At 32.8% G+C, this 16,681-nt stretch overlaps 1 protein-coding gene across 2 annotated transcripts in view; it reads right to left on the reverse strand.

Moving 5' to 3' along the window:
• Window positions 1-9,141: 9,141 nt before the first annotated feature.
• LOC126878662 (COP9 signalosome complex subunit 2) overlaps window positions 9,142-16,681 on the reverse strand; it is a 110,336-nt gene continuing 102,796 nt past the window's right edge. For both annotated transcript variants that reach the window (XM_050641503.1, XM_050641502.1), the window contains exon 8: window positions 9,142-9,425. In XM_050641503.1, coding sequence (XP_050497460.1) covers window positions 9,281-9,425 — 145 coding nt within the window. In that variant the 3' untranslated portion in view covers window positions 9,142-9,280. The remainder of the gene's footprint in view (window positions 9,426-16,681) is intronic.

A 16,681-nucleotide genomic window follows, 5' to 3' on the forward strand; every position in this document is an offset into this window, starting at 1 on the left:
ATTCGCGAATACGAATGCGAATATATCTGCTACCGACATTCGCAAATACGGATGCGAATGTCCAGTTTTTTAATAAATTGTTTCTATTTTTGTAATGTTTCCTAAATTTATAATGAAAAGTTAATTGATATTTAAAACAGGGCCGTCTTAAGCATAGACTGCGCCGGGGTGCAAGACTCATCTTTGCGCCCCCTTTGTCAAAAGATTATATAATATAGGTTATAGGGTAAGCTAAAATTAAAACTAATTATGTTTGCTTTCTTTATTTATACAGTGAGCACTTAAAGGTTGGAATAAATTTATTTTCTCGTAAATGGACGATTTTGGAAAGAAATCCAGAAATAAGTCGATTTTTATTTTTAAATTATGACTTCTTGGCATACATATTATTATACTAGTGACGTCATCCATCTGAGCTTGATGACGTAATCGACGATTTTTTTAAATAAGAATAGGGAGCGTGTGATAGCTCATTTGAAAGGCTATTCAATTCTCTACTCGATAATATAAACATTAAAATAATTATTTATACAGGGTGTCCACAAAAATTTTTTGAATTAAATTCATTGAGATTAAACTTAAAATTCTTTAATTTTATCATCAATGAGCTTGCGATGTTTCTGGTGTCATTGTCGTACTTGTTGTCAAAAATTGAGTATAAGGCCTATTTCATACTTTACGACTTTGGTCGTCACGACAAACGCTCGTACGACCGTCTGCATAAAAATTTGTGATTAGTACTCTCACTCTTCTGTACTTCATATTCTATATCATGCTCAAGGGCGTTGATAATTGTTAGGGGTGTAAACTACCCCTTATTGTTAAAAATTATACAAAAACATTGTAAACTTTAATATTGATAAAATTTGGTTTTGTTTGGTTAAATAATGATCGTTTTAGGTAACACAAAAATACGAATTTACAAATAAAAATGCAAATGTAAAACGTTTTTTGGTCATCTTCATTGAGATCGACTTCATCTTCGTCTTCTCTCGAATTTTCTGACTATTCAAATGTTTGAAAAAAAAAACTCGTTTTATAAATATACAGGGTGATTGATTAGTAGGGTAAAGCTCAATAGCTCCGCTATAGTAATAGATAGCAATAAAAGTTAATAACAAAAATTTTAGCCACCTTTGAGCTTCACATTACAAAATTAGTTAGAATGTTACAGGGTGTTCGATAACACAGTGGCAGACCAAACTTATGTTTTTTTAAATGGAACACCCTATATTTTATTTTAAATTCGAAATCCTGTTAACTTCTCCATCACAAAAATATAAAGGTTTGTTATGTTATACAGGGTATTTACAAAATTATAACCAATTTTATATGAAAATCGTAACAAGTTCAACTCCCTGTATAAATAAAAATTAGCAAAACAACAATTGTTTATTAATGCCATATTTTTAAAGTGTTGTCAAAATTTTCAAGAATGGTATATTGCTAATTTTCTTTATATCAAATACAGGGTGAGTCAAAACGCAAGTACATTATTTTCTCAGTATGTAATTTTAAATGGAACACCCTGTATTTTATATCACTATTGAAAAGTACCATTACCGTACTTAAATTTTTAGATAACATTCCCTATGTCTAAATTTGTTAGTTTTCGAGATATTTTCATTTTTCAATGGACCAGTAGCGTGGCCACCCAAATCACCAGAATTAAATAAACTGGACCGATTTTTTTGGGGTTACGTTAATAATGAAGTTTATAAAATACCTCCAACAACAAGGGATGAGATGAAAAATAGAATACAAAGTGTATTTCGATGTGTTAATTTACAAATGCTCCGTAGAGTAAGTAGCTCATTCAATGATCGTTTTTAGGCGTACATAAATGTAATGTAATGATAATTTTGAACACCTTATGTAATTAATTATTAAAAATATTTTATTAAAAGTAGCTTCTAAATTTTTCAAACATGTTTTTTGCAAAATGTATTACTGATAAATTATGTTTCGTTCTTTATTTGTTACCTTGTTACATTTACATACAAAAGTAGTGTTTAATTGTCTTCACAAAATATTGTATTTTGTGTTTGTGTGTTTTTTGTAAAATTTATTACTAATTTTCTTTGTTTATTTGTTGCATTTACATAAAAAGATAGTTTTTAATTGTTTCAAAAATGTTGCATGTAGTGGTTGTGTTTTTGTTTGTAAAATGTATTACTAATAAATTATTTTTATTTCTTTATTTGCTACAGTGTTACATTGATTACCGGATTGATAATCGATAATCTTCAATTGTCAATTCAGTCATGGCTTACTTAAAATTTAGATAAATTTAAACACCTAAAATAATTTACTCTGAAAAATGAAAATATCTCGAAAACTAATAAATTTTTTGCATAGGGAATGTTATATAAAAATTAAAGTACGTTAATGTTACTTTTCAATAATGATATAAAATACAGGGTGTTCCATTTAATATTACTGAGAAAATAATGTACTTGCGTTTTGACTCACCCTGTATTTAATATAAAGAAAATTAGCAATATCAATAATTCTTAAAAGTTTTGACAATAAATAAAAAAATATGGCATTAATAAACCATTGCTGTTGTGCTTATTTTTATTTATACAGGGAGTTGAACTTGTTACGATTTTCATACAAAATTGGTTATAACTTTGTAAATACCCTGTATAACATAACAAACCTTTATATTTTTGTGATGGAGAAGTTAACAGAATTTCGAATATAAAATAAAATATAGGGTATTCCATTTAAAAAATCATAAGTTAGGTCTGCCACTGTGTTATCGAACACCCTGTAACATTCTAACTAATTTTGTAATGTGAAGCTCAAAGGTGGCTAAAATTTTTATTATTAACTTTTATTGCTATCTATTACTATAGCGGAGCTATTGAGCTTTACCCTACTAATCAATCACCCTGTATGTATAGCTCCTTCATTTTTAGCGATAAAAAGTTTTTTCCGAAATGATTTTGTAGGGTTTTTTGAAGAGCCATCAGAATATGTAATGCTATAAGAATATGTAATGAATTCCGTAATATCCCTTAGTTTTTAAGTGGGGTGAGTTTAAAGGGCTTGAATAAGGGGGTGCTTGCTCGTAAATAGAGGATTTAAACAGCTATATCTCGCTAAATATTCACTGCAGGGAAAATCTGTGTAAAGGAAAATTTTAGTTATTAAAAAAGCTATCTACAATTTACTACTGTATAATTTTTTTAGTATCTCCAGTATTTTAGGATATTTTGAAGAAAAAGTTAATAAAAGTGCAAAAAACGAATTTATCCCTAAACTCAAATTTTTCTAAAATTAAACCTTTTAAATAGGTCAAACTTCTTAGGTGTAATAATACTACATATATAGGGTGTCAATTTGAAAAGTTGCCACCCCCTATAATTTGGTTCCATTAAAATGCATTTTTTATTCACTTTTTTTAAACCAAGTTAAAAATATAGCTCATGCTCTTTCATTTGACACCTGTGGAATGGTTCTAACGTCATTTTTTCTGACTTATGTTATTGCAAAAAAATGCTCTCTGGGATAAACATTTGAATAAAATTTAAACAATTGAATGAATCGCTTTGAAATTTTTATCACATATTAAGCACCAAAGAACCCTTATTTGACAAAAATTTCAGAACTGTACACTAATTTTTACAAAGTTAAAGCTTAAAGCAGTTTAAAGCTTTTTCCATCTCGAAGATATTTGTACCAAAAAAACCATAAGTTTCCCTGTTTTCCATTGATTTGAAAAAAAGTGAAAAATGTCATTTTTTGACACTTAATTGTTTATAAATAAAAATGGCCGCCAGATCCTACGCAGGAAATAGTTACAATTTGCTCTTATAGGTATTACCTGTCGAAAAAACGCTTCAGTACCCTGGCTGTTTAAGTGTCATGGAAAAAACCTTATTACCCTGGACTAGCACTAACAATAAGACCGTCCGCACATGGGTCGATCGAAGACACGTCTCAAAGTTCGCACGTCTTGTACGAACCCTGCGTCACAAGCGATTGCCCTCCGCACACTAGTCGATTCTGTTTTTATAAATTAACGCATTTTTTATATAGTAACCAAAACGACTATTTCGGTATGTGAGGAGTACGGTATTATTACATTTTTATACAGTTGAGGATATTTTTCTATTTCCTCAACTAATTTTATAATAAACACCTAGAAACAGAAGTTCAATGTTTTCAGAATTTTACATTACAAACAATATATTTCCACAAAGTTAATAGTACTACAATCAACGAACATAACATTCACCGATCTTTAAAAAGACTAAAATTTAATTTAGGGCAAAAATCAACAAAAACGAAGCAAACAAATAAAATAATGACTGTAAACGTACGTCTCACTCGAACTTTCTCGTTCGCTTCAGATCGCACGGAATGAGAGTCGTACAAGACGAGGAGATTTGCAATCCTAAACGCTCCGTGTACGGAACTCAATGCCACAACGAAGGAACTTCAGTGACGGGGAGAGATCTACGCGATTGGAATCGAGTCGATTACTTCGAGCGTCGCTCCATGTGCGGACGGCCTAAGGCTTCTATGTTTACTGGTTGTAATCGTTGGTAAGTATCCTATTCAAGCCTATTCTGTAACTCATTTCGATGATAGAAGTCAGTAAAATCGAATAGAAGTGGCTAAGTCGAATAGAAATAGTCCAAATCCGTATTCCATAACTACTTCGGAATCTCTACAATCGTAATAGTGAATAGAAATCACTTCGACAGCATTTACCCTGTCGAGGTGAGATTTCGATTATCGGAATTGTGGTTGACGCAAGCGCATTTTGTTTTGTTTTGGCGTTTATATTTTATATATAAAAATAATTGATTACTACTTATTTATAATTATTTATAGTATTTCTACCTTTTTTTAGCTGCTTCATTTTTAGTCTGTGGTTTTATTTGTTTAGATAATTATATATTTAATTTAGACATGTTGTAGGACCTAACCTTATTTATTTGCTATGTGACATCTGAATGTTTGCCACTCGCAGTGTTGCCATACTGTTTTTGCTTTTATTTCTTGTACAATTTCAATCAATGGTATAATTTACGAGAATAGCATACAATAGACTTCTTATGCGTTGATTGATAAATATATATATTTGTATATTATACTAGTATACCTACTTGTATATTTATCAGTCAACGCTCATAGTCTGAACAAATTATAGAAAAGTTGCCATTTTTGGGAAAAGTTGTTTAGCAGTTATTTCAGCTGGAGTCGAATCTTAAAGATTGCATATTATTAGTAATATCAATTTTAAATAATTTATTTAAACAAAATCCGTTCCAACAAAATTATGATCGTCATCGGATCGTCCTTCCCACTGTTCCAACAAGAATTGTGATCTTGTAGTGACAGTTTCGTGATGACCATTTCAGTAATCATTTTTTTTTCATAAGTTTTTCATTGATTGTCATTTGTTTCGAGCTTCTGTCATGTGTCACATAATAATTAATATATCTACGGCATACGTCTTTGGTTTTTATCATTGGATATACCAACAACAATATACATATTGACAGATAAATCAGTTATGAGTCAGGTAACCGTTCCAACATCAGTTTCCAAATTACCGTCATCGGACGATAACTGGGCGACACAATTACGAGCATGCGCACAACAAACGGTACAAGTAGTTTCGTGACGGTTTCTGGACCGTCCAAAAGTTCATGTTGAAACAAACCTAATAACATCAACTTAAATATCTTTGATTTAAAACGCCCGGTTTCATAATCAACTTAAAGTGAACATTAACTAAAGTTCACTTTAAAGTTGACATTTACCCGTATGAATTGCATTGATAAAGGTACCAACTTAAAATTTAAAGTCCACTTTAACTGATTATAAAACCGAGCGTTAAAAGCATTTATACTTCTTATATTCACTTTCACTTATCTTTTTATTTATCAGTTTATCTTCTTTTTTATATCAATTTTAATTAACTCTAATTTAAAACCATTTATTCTCTTTTGAGCTTTTTGCATCCAGTATTTACACTAATATTTTATTTACTTTTCAAAACTTGAGGATAGTATGAAGAAAGTATGAAAACATTGAGGATATGGCAACGGTGGCATATTTGGGGCCTGATTCTAATTCATTTCGACAGTCGCAATTTCATTTCGACACCGCCATGACAGCAACTAAGGATATTAACTTTGTCATGTTGAGACTGCTCAGAATTTGGGTTGGCGCTTCGGTTTCTTGGATTTTGTTGATAGTCTGGGAAAATTATCGAAAAAATACCATTTTTGGGAAAAATTATTTACCAGCTATTTTATTGCTAAAATCGAATCTTAAGATTGCATATATTAGTAATAAGGGGTATGACAAGTCCGCAGAAAGTGTGTTATTTTATTTATAAACAAATTAGCACTCCTAAATCTTCTTTTTTTTTTTTCAATTAGTGGTCTGTAACTCCTATAATTTTTCCTTTGAGCCAAAAACACTCAAATAAAAATTCACCGTAATTTAGTTCTGCACAAAGTTATTTTTTTTTCCGATTTCCTTCAACAAAAATTTTACTCAGAAAATCCGAGTTTTTCCAAAAAATCTGCCATTTTCAATTAAAATTTTAGGGAAGTAAATAATTATTTACCAATAATTAAATAATTGAAGACATGAAAGATTTATTATAGTAGATTATACAGAGGGGCTAAATTATGGAATAAATTCATTTCTTTAAAACGGACGATTTTGGAGCAAAATCCCGAAAGAGGTCGATTTTTATTTTTCAATTACAATTTTTGGCATATATTTCATACTAGTGACGTCATCCATCTGAGCGTGATGACGTAATCGATAATTTTGTTAATGGGAATAGGGGTCGTGTGGTAGGCCATTTGAAAGGGCGTTTAATTCTCTATTCAGTAATATAAACATTAATATCATTAGGTATTTATACAGGGTTGCCAAAAAAAATTTTGAATTAAATTAATTGGCGCAAAAAGAAGAATGTATGTAATTTATTTAACTCAAAATACATTGTACTGCTGTCAGAAAATAGAAAAAAAGGTTTATTTCACCAATAAACATTTCTTTTCGCTTAAATTAAATCATAAACAGCCTCCCTCCTACCTATTGGCAGTTTGAACTTTTAATTTAAGCTAAAAGCAATGTTTATTTGCAAAATAAACATTTTTTTCTATTTTCTGACAGCAATAGAATGTATTTTGAGTTAAATAAATTACATGCATTCTTCTTCTTGCGTCAATTAATTTAATTCAAAATTTTTTTTGGCCTCCCTGTATAAATATTGATATTAATGTTTATAATACTGAATAGAGAATTGAACGCCTTTGTAAATGAGCTACAACACGAACCCATATTCCTATTTAAAAAATAATTACGTCATCACGCTCGGATGGATGACGTCACTAGTTTGAAATATATGCCAAGAAATTTAATTTAAAAATAAAAATCGACCTGTTTCGGGATTTTTCTCTAAAATCGTCCATTTTAGAGAAAATGAATTTATTCCATAACTTAGCCCCTCTCTGTATATCAGGAGACCGGCGACAATCTAACCAATAGTTTAGCAATAATTAAAATGTTAATTAAAAAATTTCGGTCGAAATAATAACTAGAAAGATTATGATACACCAGAATAACTATGATTTTCATATAAAAAAGCACTATACCTATTCAACGTACCTTACAGGATTGAAATTGGACCATTTGAGCGGTCTCAGGAATGTTATAAAGAAACAATTTTTTGGCTTATAAACAAATAGAACCCCTCAGAAAATATTAGATTAAATTAAATTAAGTTAACGCTGTTGAAAAGAGCACGGCTTCTGTGTCCTTTTCGAAGAAAAACAAATTGAATTGCGACGAGTGATTCCAGGTATAACCGGTCAAATTTGACCGGCATTTGCGACAGAGTTATAAACAACAGGATTTTAATCTTTGAACCATTAGATACCTTTTAATTCCGGTCCTCTTTGTACATACAAATTTTCATATCTTCAAGACACTCATAACAAAAAAGATTTATGTCACTGTCACCAAATTATTTAATTATTGATAAATAATTACTTCCCTCAAATTTTAGTTGAAAATTAAAGATTTTGTTTGGAAAACCCGAATTTTCCGAAGAAAATTTCCGTCGAAGGAAATTGGAATAAATTATCAATGTGCAGAATTAAATTACTGTCAATTTTTATGTGAGTGTATTGGTTTAAAGTTAAAATTTTCGGAGTTATAGAGCAATAATAAAAAAAAAGATTTCGGAGCGCTAATTTGTTTATAAACAAAATAGCACACTTTCTGTGGACTTTGCACAGCTATATTACTAATATAGGAAATCTTAAGATTTGATTTCAGCATGTCCAGCAATAAAATAGCTGGTAATTAATTTTCCTTGTTTTTTACTAATTTTCCCAGATTATTACCTCACATCTTTCATTGAGTTGATGATTCATGTTGTGGACATTCTCAATTATTATATTTCTAATTTAATACTATTCTATCTAATTCCTCAAAACAAGCAAATTTCAATTAAACCCAGCTATATTATAATACCTTTTGATTTAGTTTTCCTTGCAAGAAATAAACAAAACACATCTAAACTAAACCTAACCTCGCTTTTGGCCATTCATTCATCTCCGTGTCAAATAATTTCGACAGTCGCCATATTGAAAGCGACTTGTTTTTGGTCGAAATTTGATTTAGAATCAGGGCCCAGGTCACACAACACTGGTTAATGCGCGGTTGCCGCCTCCTCAGAACCGCGTGAAATAGAAGTCAGAGATTTCGATTACGATATGAGTTACAGAATACCAATCCAAAAACAAAAATGACGCGATAGATATCAAACATTCCGATTTTGGGTAATTACGATTCGACTTGGTCATTTCTATTCGATTTGTTAAAAGTTACAGAATAGGGCTGATTATTGCCCGTATTTGTTTGGTTCTGTCTCCAGTATTTCATAGTCCAGGTTTTAGCTGCGTATTATTAAAACGTGGCTAAAAGGATCCGAAAAATAAGGGCATTGACCAACCCGAGATTATTATTTCTTGCAATTGTTCGGTCTTTCCTAATTTAATTAATTTAGATGGGCCTTGGGATGGGATAACAAGGTTCTTAGTGTTGGAGAGGTATAGGAGAGAATGATAAATTTAATGTGGTGCGAGTACATAATTACAACATTAATTTTTTATTCAAAACTGTCAAAACGTGTTAATTTTAATGTACAGAAAAAAATTTCTACATTTATTGTTACATATCAAAGGCGCAACAAGCGCTATCACGATCGTATTATTATTCAAACATTAAACTATGCCATTCTGTTCATGATTGATGCATGAAGAGTATTCAGTTGATTGGCCCATCTATCTAACGCACTGTAACGCGCTTGGTTTACCGTTTCTCTTTCCAAAAACAGCACTTGGTTAACTTGATCTATTCGTCCTTGAATGGTACTAAAACATAATAAAAGCTGTTACAGATCTATTCTTATACACTGGCGTGCAAAAAATTTAGGTCACATTTAAATTTTGTTTTTTGAGGTAGTAACTTGTTTACGGTTGTATCGGTTTCTCAGTAGGCGCTGATATATTGCTTTCCGAGAAACGATGTAAACCCAAATAGAAAAAGTAAAGACATACAAATATCTGGGAACCTGGGTTGATGACAAAAATGACCAAAGCAAAGAAATTAAAGTCCGAATTGAAACTGCAAGGCAAGCATTTATAAAAATGAAGACACTGCTTACAAACAAAGACCTTCAGTTGCCTCTCAGATTGAGGGCTCTAAGATGCTACATATTTTCTATATTACTATACGGAATAGAAGCTTGGACATTGAAAAGACAACATATAAGAAAAATAGTAGCGTTCGAAATGTGGTGTTACAGAAGAATGTTGAAAATTCAGTGGGTTCAAAGGATTACCAATGTTGAAGTGCTACGACGTTTAAATAAGGAGTTAGAAATGATGAACAGTATAAAAACAAGAAAACTGGAATATTTGGGTCACATTACCAGAGGAGAGAAATATGAGCTGCTGAGAGTTATTATGCAAGGAAGGATCCAAGGAAAAAGAAGCATAGGAAGAAGACGCATCTCCTGGCTGAGGAACCTTAGAGAATGGTTTAACTGTAGTTCATTACAACTGTTCAGAGCAGCAGCCAACAAAGTGACCACAGCCATTATGATATCCAACCTCCGCTAGGAGATGGAACTTTAAGAAGAAGAAGAGAAACGATGTATCATTTGTTGTTATCCGTCATTATCTGTCAGTTCAGTCTCGTACTGTCGCCGTATTTACGACGTTTACGACTTTTTTATGAAAAATCTGCATTCACTCTAGTGGAACCTTTACAGTTAACTGCCAATTTTTCCAATTAAGTGTTATTTGTTTTGTGAGAGGTTTTAAGAAATTTTGTATTCATTAATTTGGAATTCAGTATCGTTTTGTATCTCTAACTGTTAACATCTCAATAAATTTGTGCATTTCCTTCAGTAGTTTCGTTACTTAATTTTCCAACGAACACTCATCATTTTATACAGAATAAAAGTGGCGCAGTCAGTAGGATTTTCCAATTAGAAAAAGCAATGCCTTTTTTAATCGATTTTAATCGTTAATTGGGAAATTGGAGAATTAGTGACTTAGTTGAGTTCCGAGTGTAAGGCCACCAGGAAGGAAAACTGAAGGAACCCGTAAGCAACTTTGAAGAATTCCAAGTGTAAGGCCACTTGTTGTGTAAAGCCACAAAGCAATTCGGAAGTTCTGGGGAGGCGCAACTAGCAACTTCGTGAAATCTTCTCAACCACCAACTTCAGTGAAAAGCCACTCGACCCTGTAAACGGTGAAGCATTTCCACAGAAGAAGCAACAACATCCCGGCTACCATACCGACTACATACAGTTTAGAACTTCGACCAGTTCCAGTGTAAGGCCACTTGATCTGGAATGTACAAAACGTGCTCACACCCGTTTTCTGCCCGTTCCAGTGTAAGGCCACTTGATATGGGAAATTGCAACGTTCTTCACCCGTTCTCTATCCGCTCCAGTGTAAAGCGACTAGATCTGGGAAGCTGCAACATTTTCCATCCGTTCCGGTGTAAAGCCACGTTCTCACGGAAGTACTTGAGGTTAGTCGAATTATATTCATTTTGTATTTGTTTTCATTTTTTTTTTATTTACTTTGTTTCGCTATTTTCAAACTTTTAAGATATCATATCTAGTATTTGCATTTTTTTTATTTGTTTAATTTATTTTTGGTTAATACAATGGCAATTAGTAACGTAACAGCAACTATGCCAACAATTTTAGTCAGTACTTTTAATAATTATATTAATTGTGAGAAAGCTATCAAGCTTATAAATGTTTTTAATGGGTCCTTTTCAAAATTACATTATTTTATAGTTTCTGTTTATTTGATTTGTACAAAATGTGACCCAGAATTGCCAATTTTACCTTTTATTTTAAAAAACAGATTAAAGGAAATCACATTATTTTTATCTGATCGAGAACATAATATATTTAGTCCAAATGATATTATACACGACAATCAAGTCCCAAGTAATATTATCAAGTTCACTGAAAAAATTGAATCTCGTAAACTAAAATTAGACCATCTGGATAAAATATTACAAACAAAAATAAAGGATATGCATCATATTTCGCCTTCGGTTAAAACAAACAAACAGGCAGACGCTCTGTCAAGTGCGTCCATAAACCATAAATATGCCATATCTCTCGAAAAGGAAAGCAATTTGCCGAATTTCTGAAGGTTAAAGCTAACATGGTTTTAAATAATTTTTTTATATTTTAACGAGCAAGTCTTTAATTACATTAATACATTAATAATTACAACAAGACATTAATGATAGAAATGTTTTGTATCTTTATAATGAGAATAACAAGAAATTGTTTTGAAATTATAAATGATAGTTCTTCTGGTATTGGTGACTCAGATTTTGAAAAATAGTTAAAATTAAACAACACCACTGCCTGGAAAATTTTAATACCTGTACACCTTTTCTTTTTTGATAAACAAAAAAAAATGCTCACTGTTATAATTAATCCAACGAAATTTGCGCAAGCTTTATTTTAACTGGTAAAATTCTAAATACACCAAATCGGTATTAAATACAGGACCGTATGTTATTCATTCTTGAAGTCAATGAAACCAATAAAAGTCTAACATTTAAGTTGGATAACGAGGTTATTCGCAAATTTCATTTTAATGTAAAACCATTTTATGATGCGATTAACTAAACGAAGTTGAAATGTAACACGGCAAGTAGTTAGATATGAACTATCATTATCCATATTATAAAGGAATTTAATCAGTAATAACTGCAATATATAATTCGATAACCTTGTGGTGCACTTCATCTACAGCTTCATCATAACAACAAAAGTAGAATGAGTTATTGGCCGTTGGTTTCTTTGTTTCATGTGGCCCTACCTGCCCTGTGCGGAGCATGTCCAGAGAGGCTCTACACTACAAGCCAAAACTTCGAAGCTGCAAAAGAAGCCCTTCTTGGACACCCCAGCTTCGGTCTTCAGAAGGGAGGTGTTATGGCGAGCACGCCACTGTGTGCGTTTTTATTCCCATATCTAGACTACAGCGGAGATTAGAAACACCCACGCTGATGATTTCGAGGTGTCAATGATATGTGCCAGGACTGTGAGAGGTTTTAAGAAATTTTGTATTCATTAATTTGGAATTCAGTATCGTTTTGTATCTCTAACTGTTAACATCTCAATAAATTTGTGCATTTCCTTCAGTAGTTTCGTTACTTAATTTTCCAACGAACACTCATCATTTTATACAGAATAAAAGTTATATATAACGAATCATAATGCCTTTAGATCCTGTTACTGCAGCAAGAATTGTAGCATTCATACAAAATGACTGCGGACAACGTGAAACTGCAAGAATTGTTAGAAGGAGTCTATTTGTAGTTCAGAATATTTACCAGCGCTATAAGGAGACTGGTCTAATAACCAGAAGACCAGGATCCAGGCGAAACTGAATCACTACCCAAAGAGATGTTCGGTTTTTGGTGTCTGCAAGTTTGCGGAATAGAAGAACTTCTGCAGTTTTCTTGTGAAATCAACTTGTAGAGGTGAGAAATGTTAGTGTTAGTGAATGGACTATTAGAAACAGGCGTCGAGCTACTGGATTATCTTGCAGAAAGATGGCTATAGACTCGATATTACAACGGCGGCATCGGAGAGCAAGATTAAATTTTGTCCCGACTCAACTGCATTGGAATAATGTAAATTGGAGCAACGTACTGTTTTCAGCTAAGTCGCGATTTTGTCTCAATGGGTTACACGGATGTCGTCGAGTATGAGGAAGATCTAGAGAAAGATATCCTGCGGCTGTGTATTGATGAACGACTCTCATTTAGCGGTGGGTCGGTTATGGCCTGGACAGGAATTATTTCACAAGCACGCACAGAGTTAGTCTTCATTCAAAATGGCTTCCTTACGGTTCACAGATACATTACAGAAGTTTTAGATAATCATGTTATGCGGTTCATGACTAGTATGGGTAAACATGGCGTTTTCATGCAAGATAATGCTAGACTCCACACTCCCCGAGTTGTCAGAGAATATTTTAACAAAGTAGGAATTAGGCGGTATGATTGGCCACCATTCAGTCCAGAAATGAATCCTATCGAACATGTCTGGGATGAGCTGGGCCGAAGTATTCGAATTCATACACCCGCTCCAAGAACTGCCCAGGAGCTACGAGAGTTGTTATTACAAGAATGGGATAACATCGATAAAAGTATACCTCGTCGTCTAGAAGCTGTCATTAATGCTTCTTCTTCTTCTTCTTCTTTATAAGGTTGTTACTCCATATTTTGCGCGGTCGGCCGATACTTCTTCTACCGATTGGTGATTTATCTCGTGCTATTTTGATCACATGTGTCTCCCGCATTCTGGTTATGTGGTTGTTCCATTCTTTTTTTCTATTTAGTGTCCATTCGTTTATACACTGTACGTTACATTGTCTTCTAATATCTTCGCTCCTCTTTCGATCTCTCAGTGTATTTCCTGTAATTCTTCTCAGTATTCTCATCTCTGCCGTTTCCAGTAGTCTTTGTGTTGTGGCTGTATCGGGTCTTGTTTCTGATGCATATGTCATTATTGGTCTTACACTGGCTTTATAAATTCTTGACTTCATCTCAGTGTTAATATGTCTGTTTCGCCATATAGTGTTATATTAAGGCATCCTGCCAATCTATTTGCTTTTTGTACTTGATTTCTCACTTCTTTGTCTAGGTCTCCGTAACTTGACAATGTAATTCCAAAATATTTTACTTCCATTACTTGTTCAATACTGATACCATCAATTTCTATTTTGCATCTGATTGGTTCTTTACTGATTACTATTGTTTTGGTTTTCTGAGATGAAATTGTCATATTGAATTCTTTTACTCTTATGTTAAATCTGTGGACTAATCTTTGCAGACTATCTTCATCTGGGGCTATCAATATTGCGTCGTCTGCGTAGCAGAGTATTTTTACTTCTTTGTTTCCTATTCTATATCCTCTTCCTTTGTTGACGTTTTGGATGATTTCATCCATGATTAAATTGAAAAGCATAGGACTCTATGAGTCTCCCTGTCTTATTTCGCTGCCTATATCTATAGGTTCTGTAAGTTGTCCATCTATTCTGACTTCCATTTTGTTGTTCTGGTAGATGTTCTCAATAGTTTTTATGATACCTAGAGGGACTTCTCTACTATACAGAATCTTTGGGTGGATTACATCTTTGAGTCTTGCTCTGTCAAATGCTTTCTTTAAGTCAATCAGACATAGAAATGCTGGTCTATTATACTCTAGTGATTTCTCAGTAATTTGCTTTATGACGAATATTGCATCTGTACATGATCTTCCAGTACGAAAACCCTGTTGTTCATCTGCCAAACTTATCCTCTGATTCATTACGTCTTGTAAGATTTTAGTTGTAAGTTTTAGGGTAGTATTTAAAAAGTTGATACCTCTGTAGTTTTCTGGCTGCTTTTTATCTCCTGTTTTGAATAGTAGAATTAGTTCGCTCGTTCTCCATTCTTCCGGTATTTTATTGTGTTTTATGATTTTATTAATTAATGTTGTTAATTGTTCTGTCATTGCTGCTCCACAATATTTCAGTAATTCGTTTGGTATTCCATCCTTACCTGCAGCTTTTCTGTTCTTCAGCTTTTCGAGTGTTTTTCGTACTTCCTGTGCACTTATATTAACATCTTCATTTGTGGTAATTTCTGGTGTTTCCGGTTCTAACATCATTTGTTCTTCCTCTGCATAGAGCTTTTTTAGATAGTCAATCCATGTATCCTTTTCTATGTGTTTTGGTTCTATTAGTTCCTTTACCTCCGTTCTTTGACCTCTTATGAAGCGCCATATTTCCTTTTGGAGACCATAAAAATCATGTTCCATTTCTTTCGAAAAACGTTCCCAGTGATAATTTTTTATTCTTCTTACTACTGAATGTGTTTCGTTTCTTATAGTCTTATAACTATCGTATGCCTCTTGTGTTTTAGTCGACATGTATTTTAGGTAAGCTTTTTTCTTCTCTTTACATTTTTCCTTCACTTCTGTACAAAACCATGGAGTTCTTCGTCTTGGAAGCGATTTATTTTTATTAGTTTCTTTCACCAAGAACTTCCTTAGCTGAGGCTAAGATATTAGACTTAATTTTTGCCCAGCTTTCTTCGACTCCGTCACTTTCTGTGATATACATGTTGCTGCTTTTTTCCGTTAGTCTTTTTTGGAATAGGTATCTTGTGGAGTCGTCCTGTAAGTCATTAATGCAAGAGGAGGAAATGCACGCTTTTGATGAACATTTTTGTACAATGTTTAGTTTTAATAATTTTTTTGTCAGTTAGTAAATGTTGCTAAGAAAGTCGCATTCGAATGTGTTTTTGTTCCGTTGTTAGCGAATGCGACAGCCATTGTGAACACAGCTTTCTGAAACTCCATACTTCAGTCAAAATATTGCTTACGCTGACCAATGAGATGACTAGAGCTTCTACTAAATCTCTTTTATGTAGGCACTCGACGATTTTCCAATACTATATCCTGTATTTTTTCTACGATTGCTGTTGCTGCTGCTATTTTTGGACATCCTTGACGAGGATCGTCTTCAAGGCCACGTTTAAATTGACCAACCCATCTGTCTACTGTAAAATTGTAATTCAGTCCTCATACACTTTCAACAGTCATTCATAAATTTCCTTTACTTTTAAACCTTCCAAGAATAAAAATTCAATCACTGCACGATGCTTGATTATTTTCATTGTAAAAAATACTGTGACATGTCGATACTAAATGGCGTGTAAACAAAGAAAGAATTGGCAGATTGAAATGAAATACACAGTTTAATACAAGAACAGCAGATGAAAAATATGATCGGCTAAAAAAGTGCTTACATGAAGCTGCATTCGAAGCGTTAGGGGAAAAATCCTCAAATAACACTAATCACCCTTGGTTTACAGATTCTTTAAAAGAAAAGACGAGGGAAAAAAAAGAAGCATATCAAAAATGGCTCAGTACCAATTGCTCAGAAGACCGAAAAACCTACGCAAGAATAAGAATGGAAACAAAAAAAGAAGTGATTAAAACCAAAGAAAATATGTGGCTGAAGAAATGTGAAGAAATAGACACTCTTATGGGAGGAACAAAAAGCAGAGAAGCTTGGAGAACAATATC

The sequence above is a fragment of the Diabrotica virgifera genome, chromosome 10 (assembly GCF_917563875.1).
Source record: "Diabrotica virgifera virgifera chromosome 10, PGI_DIABVI_V3a".
Classification (NCBI taxonomy): Eukaryota; Metazoa; Arthropoda; class Insecta; order Coleoptera; family Chrysomelidae; genus Diabrotica; species Diabrotica virgifera.